Source organism: Bidens hawaiensis, unplaced genomic scaffold, assembly GCF_021521415.1.
Source record: "Bidens hawaiensis isolate Kalapana, Puna unplaced genomic scaffold, B.hawaiensis_p1.1 tig00000284_1, whole genome shotgun sequence".
Classification (NCBI taxonomy): domain Eukaryota; kingdom Viridiplantae; phylum Streptophyta; class Magnoliopsida; order Asterales; family Asteraceae; genus Bidens; species Bidens hawaiensis.
This window is the reverse complement of record NW_027491022.1, coordinates 7,745,987-7,756,614: the sequence shown is the minus strand read 5'-3', so window position 1 is coordinate 7,756,614 and position 10,628 is coordinate 7,745,987. Positions and strand designations below refer to the sequence as shown.

The 10,628-nt window shown below is 32.4% G+C and overlaps 1 protein-coding gene across 1 annotated transcript; it reads right to left on the bottom strand.

The window, feature by feature from the left end:
• Window positions 1-7,782: 7,782 nt before the first annotated feature.
• Window positions 7,783-10,036, bottom strand: LOC143618975 (B3 domain-containing protein REM5-like). The gene is made up of 4 exons (XM_077091032.1): window positions 9,946-10,036; window positions 9,572-9,857; window positions 8,150-8,295; window positions 7,783-8,071 (listed from the first exon to the last, which is right to left on the bottom strand). Exons 1-4 carry the CDS (start codon window positions 10,009-10,011, stop codon window positions 7,796-7,798), a joined length of 774 nt encoding a protein of 257 aa, XP_076947147.1. The 5' UTR covers window positions 10,012-10,036; the 3' UTR covers window positions 7,783-7,795.
• Window positions 10,037-10,628: the final 592 nt, after the last annotated feature.

The following is a 10,628-nucleotide window of genomic DNA, read 5'->3' as shown; positions in this document are numbered from 1 at the left end:
TTCACTGTATTGATTGTACGTGAATATATAATTCATCGTATTGAATAAGCGATTAATCGATCGATAGTTATTGAAACCCGAACGAATCAAAGGTTCAATTATAGACGATATCTACGATATTTAATGATGTTTACGAAGTATTAAAGCTTCGGGATAAGTGAATTAAAGCACAGAAAAAGAATTTCGATTTAATGGTACGACGGTACGTTAAACGAAACCTTTAATACCAAACCGAGCAAGAGACGATCGATCAAGCCGAAAAAGATGCGCAATAATTAATAATATGATGTTTTAAGTTAATAAATGTCATGGTTTAAGTTTTTAAAGTTTTTAAATCGGTTTTATATAAATTTCATTTTTTAAGCCGAAAACGACCGTTTTAACCTCGTTTTAAGCCGAATTAAACGTTTAACCGAAAAACAAACTGAACCAGATTATCCAAAACGTTATCCAGATTACAGGAATCCAAATATGTGGCTAGAAATGGAGAGGCGGGTCCCACCCAACCCCCCATGGATTCCGATCGGAAATGGGGTTTATACCCCTTACTTATCATTTTTTTTATAACATCCATTGCTACATCCACCAATTCTCTCAAGATCATGAACTAAAAACCGAGATTTTTAGCAAGAAAACCAGGGTAATGATCGGGTTATATACGTTTCCATCTTCGTTTCTTGAGTTTGTTTGCAAGAAAATGAGGTTTCAAAGATGAAAACCGATTCTTGCATGATCAAGTGATGTATACGGGTTATACAAGGGATCTTGGTCCAAGAAAGGAGTTAAACGAACCAAAAACGAAATTTTACGGTTTAAACTTTAGTTTTGAAACAATAACCGAAACTATAGTGTAAGAGGCTTGATTGAGAGTGTAACTTGCTTGGTATTGTGGTATGTTGGTTGTAGGTTCTGTATTTAGTGGTAGATAAGGCGGAAAGATGAGTTTGTAGCTTGTAGTGGCGGAAAACAAAAGGTATATTCGGTTTATGTTCGGTATTGGATTTTTGGACAGATTGTGGTAGGTTTAGAGTTAGGTCATGAAATTTTACAGGGATGATCTACACATGAAAATATGAGTTCTGTGAATTTTGGGTAATTTTTGGACAAAGGATGAATATTTGGTGAATTTAATGCTCGGTTTTGGCTAAAAATGGTGAAAAATAGTTGAATATCATGAAAACTTCTGGAAAATTCCAGATAAGCTTTTTATAACATGTAAAACTCACACACAAAACTTTAGGTCCGTTGGAGAAGTCTAAGTAGACTTTTCGGTTAAACGAGTTCTAGGGTTTTCTAGCTCGGTTTTAGTGAAAATGGCATGTAAAGAGAGATTTTGGTTCTAGAAAAAAATTACAGGGGACTATGTGGATGGCAGGGGTCATCCAGGAAAAATTTGGGATTTTTCTAAGGTTGTTTGGTATTTACGACATATTTAGTGTTTAAATGGTGTTTAAAAATAGATAAATAAATTTTAAATATAAATTTTAATTCTGGAAATATTTTTATAAAATTCCCCACTGTCAAAAAGTGATTTGTGCAAAATATCAAGATCCGAGATTAAACGGATAATTATTTGTGCTAAAAAGAAAATAAAAACAAACTTTTAAAGCTTAAAACGCGTAAACCGGTAAAGTTCGCCTAAACGAGCTGACCGGTGTATAAAAACCCTAAAAATGAACTATTTTCATATAACTGAGTTAAACAAGTAAAAATAAATCATCCGAAAATAATTCGGATGATTTGGGTAATTTTATCCGATAAAACACTTTCCGGTGCACTAAAGACGGAAACGGGTCCAGTGGCCAATCGGGGCGTCTAAACCGAGCTCCAATTTCACAACTTTAATTAAATTATCATTCAACGACTATTTTCGGGTCGTGTGTGACCAAACTCATTTTTGAAACGTAAAAACGGATAACCATGCTAGGCACGCAAAACGGGGAAAACAAACTAATAGTAAGTTTGACTACTGAACTCTAAACGATATCACAATCTGCGTCCGGAGAAGTGTTTCTGGGTTAACATTGCCCCCGGAATGGGTACAGTACTGGGTTAACAGTGTCCCCATATGTACCGGTTAACACGGTTAAAGTTATATTAATAGTGAGTGTATAGTAACGATCGTAGGGATCATATTACAGATTGGACGTGTTAACTGATAATGACTGTTGTTACCTGCTTGCATGTGCTAAAGTGAGTTTCACGAGCCCCTTTTTCTGAATTGTTTTTTTTAAACATTTTCCCGGGGCGGAAAGCATGTTACTATTGAAATGTTTAAGTACATACTGAACGCATGGATTTGCGTGTATTTATAAATATTTGATTGTACGGGAATTGTACGGAATGGGTACAGTACTGGGTTAACAGTGTCCCCAGATGTCCCTAGAAGTGTTTCTGGGTTAACATTGCCCCCGGAATGGGTACAGTACTGGGTTAACAGTGTCCCCAGATGTCCCTAGAAGTGTTTCTGGGTTAACATTGCCCCCGGAATGGGTACAGTACTGGGTTAACAGTGTCCCCAGATGTCCCTAGAAGTGTTTCTGGGTTAACATTGCCCCCGGAATGGGTACTGTACTGGGTTAACAGTGTCCCCAGATGTCCTTAGAAGTGTTTCTGGGTTAACATTGCCCCCTAGAACGGGTACAGTAATGGGTTAACAGAGGTTTCACTTGTGGGCTCAGCATAATTACATCGATAATATTATCTTATGATATGGATTTATCATGGTTTACTCAAATTGTGAAACTCACCAACTATTCGTAGTTGACCAGTTTTCTCACATGCTTTTCAGGTTCAATTAAGATGAAGTGATTGCTTACGTGCTAAGTGCTTGATGTGTGTAAGATTTGCGTGCGGGATGTTAGGATACATTATAATAAATAGAATTATGTATCGTATTGTATGATGTGTGTATCACCTAGACGGTAATGAAATATGAGATAATGTAATTTGAAGTATATCAATGTATTCAGTTTTCTTTATAAACAATGTGGTTGATATCAGAGGTGTCTGTTGCATCCCGTTTAAGTTTCCGCTGCGGTTACGGGGTGTTACACTATGAATCTCGTTTAGCTGGCAAACTCGCCAAAGGCTCCTTTCACTCATATGAATGAATGAGCATAGGATCTGCTAAGAATTATACATACTGATGTATGCGATCCTTTCAGAACCATGTCTAGGAATCATGAAAGATACTTCGTTTCTTTCATTGACGATTACAGTCGATATGTGTATCCATAATTTGAGAGTGATTTATTATGGTTATATTAGTTGTATTAATTGAAAAGAGAGAATGCATTTATTGTTACATTTATATTTTTTTCATTTATTTTTAAATATTTAAAACATAAAATAAAACTAGTGGTTCATATTAATTTCTCACATTTCTCACAATAATCTCATTTCTCTCCTGAACTTAAACCAATATATATATAAGGAGAGGATCAAGAGAAAATTCACCTTTAGAGAGAAAACTAAAAAACTCCTAAAAACTCCTAAAGAATTATTTTTAATTAAAAATAAAAAAATATTTTCAAAATTCTGTTTTAGCCATTATTCTTATATTTTCTTATATTTTACTCGAAAAATATAAAAAAATAAAATAAAATAAAATAAACCCGCTGTAATGCACATACGCATTACTGTGCCATACCGTTGTATTACACATGTGTATTACTATGTATTTTTGAGTTTAATAGTGTTTTATTACATATATTCAATATTTGTGTATTGTATATGTGTAGTAGTGTTGTATTATATGGAAAAAATAATAATAAAATAAAAGTCGATGTGGTACACATGTGCGTTAATGTTGTATTACACATACGTACTAATGTGTATTCGATGTGTGTATTAGTCTTATATTGCATATATACAATAGTGTGTATCAAATATGTGCAATAGTGTTTATCTATGCAATACAAACACTTTTGCATATATGCAATGCATACTATACCCACGAGGTTACCGACAAGTTTTTTTTTTTTTTTATTTTGTTTTTGAACCAATAACAACATATAAGAATAATGGGAAAAAAGAAACTTAAAAAAAATTTTAAAAGTTAAAAATACTTTTTTAGAAGTTTTTAAGTTTTCTTTTTAAGAGGAGTTTTCACTAGAACCCACCCCTATATATATATATATATATATATAAACGAAAACCCAAAAATCCTATGTGTCGCGATGTGGTAGCTCCCCGTTTTATGGAAGCCATCAGATTTCTTGATTTTTAAATGGAGGCCTCTCATTGATTTAACCCAAATTCATGGGTATGAGTCTTACCAAAATCAGATAGCTCTTAAACGGGTTATAACACCTTATTAAATTAAAAATTAATCTTACCAATTATTTGATATGAAAATCCTACAAAATAGGAATATACTAAAATTTAATATCCAATTTAAAAAGAAAAAGATATTATTTATAATTAATAAACAATTTTATAGTAAAAAACATAAGCGAGTCATGGGTTACCAAATCCAGATAGCTTTTAAACAGGTTATAACATATCATTTATTTATGAAACCCTTTCATCATCAAACCCTAAGTATATTATTAACTTTCTTACAATAAAGAAAATTAAAATCCAAAAAATAAATAATAAAAAACAAAAAATGTAAAACAACCATTCTCTCAAGCCATCATCAGACTACTTTATTTGTAAATGAATGATTCTCACGCATTTGCCCCGAATTCACGGGTAAAGGTCTTACCAAACCCAGATAGCTTTTAAACGTGTTATAACATTTCATTATATTAAAAATAATCTCATCAAATATTTGATATGAAAATCCAATAAAATAGGAATATACTAAAAATTAATATCCTATTTTATTTAAAAAATAGATACTATTTATAATTAAGAAATAATTTTATAATAAAGAAAATAAATGGGTAATGGGTATCACCAAACCCTGATAGCTTTTAAACTGGATTATAACATATCATTTATTTGTGAAACCATTTCATTATCAAACCTCAAGTATATTAATTATTAACTTTCTTACAATAAATAAAATTAAAATCCAAATATACATAAATAAATATTAGAAACGAATAATATAAAACAACCCCCGTAATACGGGGGATAAAATCTAGTATATATATATATAGGGGAGGGTTATACTAAAAATAAGTAGTTTCCTAGGAAGGCTAAGAATAAATCATAGCCATTGGATCATGTTAATCGATGGTTGAGATTTAAAATCACCTTTATAATCGACATAGTTTCTAGAATTATTCTTTCACCATAGGTTATAATAGGGATGAGATCGGTACTGTACCGGTACCAATACTGAAAGTACCGATACCGAATTTGAGAAAAAAATGGGTACCGAATACCGTACCGAATATATCGGTTCGATACCGACACGATACCGGTATTTCGGTAATTTACCGCTTCGATGCCGCTTTAGCATTTTATCTTTTTTTAGTAATCTAAACTAGCATTTTATTTTTTTTTTGCAACACAAAGTAAAACCATTTTTAATGTGTTATGTGGGTCAAAACTTCTAATTTTTATTACTCACTGATTATTGTTAATTTATTGAATATTTTTGTGCTGTTGTGATAAAAAAAATTACAAGGCGATAACATTTTTATAAATCTCTTCAGATCGTTCTTTCATATTAAGCTAGCTAGTGTTTTAAAATCTTGAATGATAATGCTTTAACTGTGTAATTCGTTGCTTTTCAAGAAAAAAAAAACTGAGGTTTGAAATATTAATTACAAATGAAATATAGATAATTAGATACTCTGATTAAAATTCTCTTAAAATAGGTAAATACAATTAATGATATTTTTTAAAATTCAATCAAGGATCCTTAAAAAATCTCTAAACATATCTTATATAAATTCGGTACAAATACCGATATTTACCGCAAAGTACCGGTACCGATACCACTTTTTACCGATACCAAATTTAAGAAAAACAAAAACCGATACCGATACCGCTAATGATCGGTCGGTATGGTACCGGTACGATAACGGCACCGTATCGGTATTCAGGAAAAAAAGCTCATCCCTAGGTTATAATGCCACTTGTTAAAAATCTATTGGTTCTTATCATTCCTAGAAAACTTCTTATTCTTATTTGAACCCTTCTCTCTCTCTCTCTATATATATATATATATATATATATTGAGGTGAGCCAATGAGATGGCGTCGGTCGATAAAACCCAGATGTTGGTCAAAGTCAGGCGTTGAGGCAATGAGTCTATGCAAAGTTAGTCGGTTTCGGTCATATTCATTACGCTTTTGGTTACATTTGTCACGGTGACAGATGAAAAACAAACACAAAAACACAAACAAAATAAATACTGATGCGGGCATATAAGGTGCTGTCAGTCGGTAAAATCGGATATTGATAAAACCCGATCAATGTCGGTCTCGGGCGTTGAGGCGGGTGATTATACGTGAATTTGGTCGATTTCCATGATGTTCGTTACGGTACCATAACCAAAACAAAAAATTGATATAAATTGAGGTGGGCTAATTGGGTGACATTGGTAAAACTCAGGAGTTGAGGCGGTGAGTCTACGCAAATCGGTTGGTTCTGTCACATTCATTACGACACCGAAACTAAAAGAAAATAGTTCGGTCGGTTAACGTTACGTTTCAGTCGATTTCGTCACATTTATTACGGTACCGAAACTAAAACAAAAGAGTTCGGTCAGTTAGCGTTACTTTTATTATGGTGCCAAAACTAAAAAAAACAAAAAAAAAGGCCTACCAAAACTAAAAAATAACAAAACATAACAAAATAACTGGTCGCGACGCCAGCCATCGCTTTTACTTATATTAGATGAGTTATGTTATAATAGGAAGTATAGTTTTTGTAGGAAAGATAAGAAGTAATCTTGTCCATTGATTTTTAACATAGAGGGTTGAGATTAGTTTAGGGGGAAATCAAGTGTGAACACAAGGTAAAGGGCATAAAAGAAATAACATATTTGTTGACTTTCTCTCTCCACATGTAAGGCACATGCCAATTCCTCCATCATTTTAAAACGTCCATAACTTTTTTTTACGACGTTTTTATTGTAAAACAAATTCACCATAATAACGAGTGTATTTTTATCTTTTATATGAGTACCATATTGTAATATAAAAATTAAAAAAAAAATTAGTGGGTTTTTTATAAACTGTGTTTTACAAATTGTGTTTTACAAAATTTTGTTACACAATAGTATTTTTCATTCTGTTTTTTCCATTATATTTTTTACATTGTGTCATACAATTGTGTTTTTTATTGTGTTTTTATCATTGTGTTTTTTTTTTTTTCATTTTTTTCCATTGTGTTTTTCATAGTGTTTTTCATTGTGTTTTTTTGGACTTTTCCGGCGAGGTGGCGGTGGAGTGGTGGTGGTTGTAGGAGATGAGTGAATATGTAATTGGGTTTTATGTAAGTGGGTTTTTGAAAATTAATGTAAGTGGATTTTGAGATTAAAGTAGGTGAGTTTTAATATTAAAGTGTTAGACTAAAATACCCTTCTTTTTAGCCTTATTAGGAAAATCAAACTTCCTATTTAAACCTAACCATTAGATAATTACTTCCAAGATTTTTTGGGCCCGCCCTCTCTCATCCACATCATACTCCCTCTCATCCACACCACATTCTCTTCTTAAAAACACTCTAAGAATCCCCTATTAGTGATGATCTAACAAGTGCTATACAAAGTTTAAGTCATAGTGATGTTCCATATAGTTTAAAGGTTTTTAAGATGGTTAAACAAGATCTTTTGAGCCCAACCCTAGAGTTTTATATCTAATTACTTCAAGACGTCTTTGAACAACAATCAACGACCCTTTGACTTCAATCCATTGGTTCTTCCTCGCTTCTTAACTTCATGAACACGAACAAGGTTGTCTTGAACATGAGTAAGAACACAACTGTTACCTATCTTCACCTTATTATCTTTCAAGAAACCGAACCATCCTCTTCCAATGATAGGCGTCTTACTCGGCACATACTTCCCGAAAATCACATCCCATGTCTTTCCATCCTTGTTCTCCAGCCGCAGGTTGCCATAGTCATTGATACCAGCCGCTTCCACGAAGGCACTCGTCAGTGGCTGCATATATATTCCAACTCTGCTAATAAAACATTAATTTGTAACTTGTCCGATAACAACATTCAGTTAGATAATTACCATCCTATACTTGTAGCTTTCCTTAACATCCCTCCACAATGTCAATGGCTCCTGCATGGTTTCCATTGAAACGATGTCCCTGGTTTCTTCTTCAACCAAACTTATCTTCTCATTACCTATGCAATCGGTGAAAGAATTTAAATGAACTGAAAACATGTAATGTTAATAATATTTGATGTATAATAAACAACTGAAAACTACATCTTTATCCACATGGATGTTAATGAAAACATAAAGCTAAGAAACTAATGACAAATCTAACAAACTGAGAGAATCATCAATAGCAACAGATAAATTTTTAGATGATGTTTTCGAATGTTAACAAGGCACAGCCTATCAAAATACTCTCTCTCTCCTACATGTTCCTTCACATACATGCTTTTAAATATTCTTTACCAAGAATGTTACTCAACATTCTTCCATTCATCTCATCATCTCTCTCCCCCCAACTCATTTTCTCTCTCTTTCAAAAATCTCCAAAAACCCTTCGTTAGAGATGGTCTAATTATGATAAATCATATAAGTCAATAACTTAGAGCATCTCTAAATTTGATCAACCTACTTTTTTGTACGACCCGTCACATTGATTTTTTGCTGGTAGCAATGGAGAGCAAGACATTTAAGTAATATAAATCTTAATTTGTATTTAAATGTATTTTTACTTTTAGTTTGGAAATTTAAATTTGTGCATAACTGTTAGCTTAATGTCATGTAGCAGAATGTGTTAAACTTTTTTTTGAACGGCATTCACCAAAACAAGGTAAAACTAGTGAAGGGCTTGCTAAAAAGTGAAGTTACACCAATTAATCCGACTTAAAAGATTTAAAGATTTAAAGGACTTCCTATTTTTAATCCAAAGACTTAATATCCTCCTTCAAAATGGAGACCGAGATCACGTTGTCAAAGACGACCTCATTCCTTGCCTTCTAAATACTCCAACAAGCCGTTATGAAAATACCTTGAAAACACCTCTTTCTTACTGCGGCAAAATTTTAATCCATAAAGTTACTTTGGCATACCTTGAAAACATTTTAATCATTATACTTGAACTTTATTTGTTTATGTAATACACTTAAAAGTTCAAAAGTTATGAAATTTGATGCTTCAAAAAAAATTAGAGGAGTGAGCATATGATATCATTAATTTTTTATTTTTAGAAACTATTTGCTTAGTAAAAGTATTCTCAAGAAAACTTAATAGATTATAGAAAACAAGAGAGTTGAAAGTTTTAAATATTTTTCTGGCTTTCGAAAAATAAAATACGTCTATTGTCCATTAATCATCCTTGTTCAACGATTCTTATCCGTTACAATAATTCGTCCAAATATGCATTAAAATTTTATCACAATGCTAAAATATTAATAAAGTTATGAAAATAATATTAAACCAGATAAGTACAAGCGATTAGCAAACAGAAATTACCTGAGCTACTAGCTGTGTTTTTGAGACATCCGTTGGGTGAAAATATATATACTTCAAAGATTGGATTTGGGTAAGGAGACCGAAGCCAAAAGACCAGAAAGTCACCAACTTCGACACGATTTTGGTTCTTGAACTTGAGCCAACTACCCATGAAGTAATACCTGTCTCCGATCCTTAAATATTTGACTCTCCATTCCACACCAGATTCTGCAGTTTTAAGAATAACAATTTGTTTCTTGTTCTCACCTTTTTCCAGAAACTTATTGGCGAAAGCATATGGCAATCGCTGTAACATATATATATATATATGTGCACTTAATTAGTCTTATAAAAAATGGTGTGTGTTCAAAGTTACAACTAAAATATGAACTCACTAGGTATGGTGAGTCACTGAGTATGATCTTGTAGAAGGAAGCTTCGTCTCCTTTGTTGAAATTCATTTTCAAATCTAAACAACCATAGAATTGGACGTGCAAGAATTAAAGTCAGTTTTCTTATATTTTAAGAAAATTGTTTATTTGTTTTATGGCACCTAGGGGAGATTTCAAATGAGAACCCTTTTGAGTTTTAAGAACTCGAAAGAACTCAACGTAACGATTTTTTTTTTCGAAATTTTTTTTACACATGTGTAATATATGTAGGTTACATATACGTAAAAAAATTACATAATTTTTTACGCACCGAGTCGACTTTTTACACATGTGTAAATGTGTAATGGACGTAAAAGTTTGTGTAATCACTTACATATTTATTCTCTCTCCTACTTTGACTTTTTGGTCAGATTTAATCCCAACCACATATTTCAATCCATTTAATTTAATGTGTGGCCAAGAATTGAGTTCTTAAGTTCTTAAAACTCAATATGATTCTCAAAATATCCCTCCCCATAGGACCTAAAATACTCTTACAAAATCGAGTGGCTGCTATGATTATTGATTAGCGGTAGAAGTAATTGATGACGTTCTCTTTTTTGTGGTCTTCAGACGCTTCGACTAGACATTTTCTGCTGTGATGTGTCCACAGATATATTTTTTTTGAACGACCAACTAAGTAACGC

Coding starts and splice junctions, on each gene's coding strand:
- LOC143618975 (XM_077091032.1), bottom strand. CDS start 10,011: ATGAATTTCAACAAAGGAGACGAAGCTTCCTTCTACAAGATCATACTC. Junction 8,296..9,571: donor AAACACAGCTAGTAGCTCAG/GTAATTTCTGTT, acceptor ACATGTTTTCAG/TTCATTTAAATTCTTTCACC. Junction 8,072..8,149: donor AAAGCTACAAGTATAGGATG/GTAATTATCTAA, acceptor ATATATATGCAG/CCACTGACGAGTGCCTTCGT.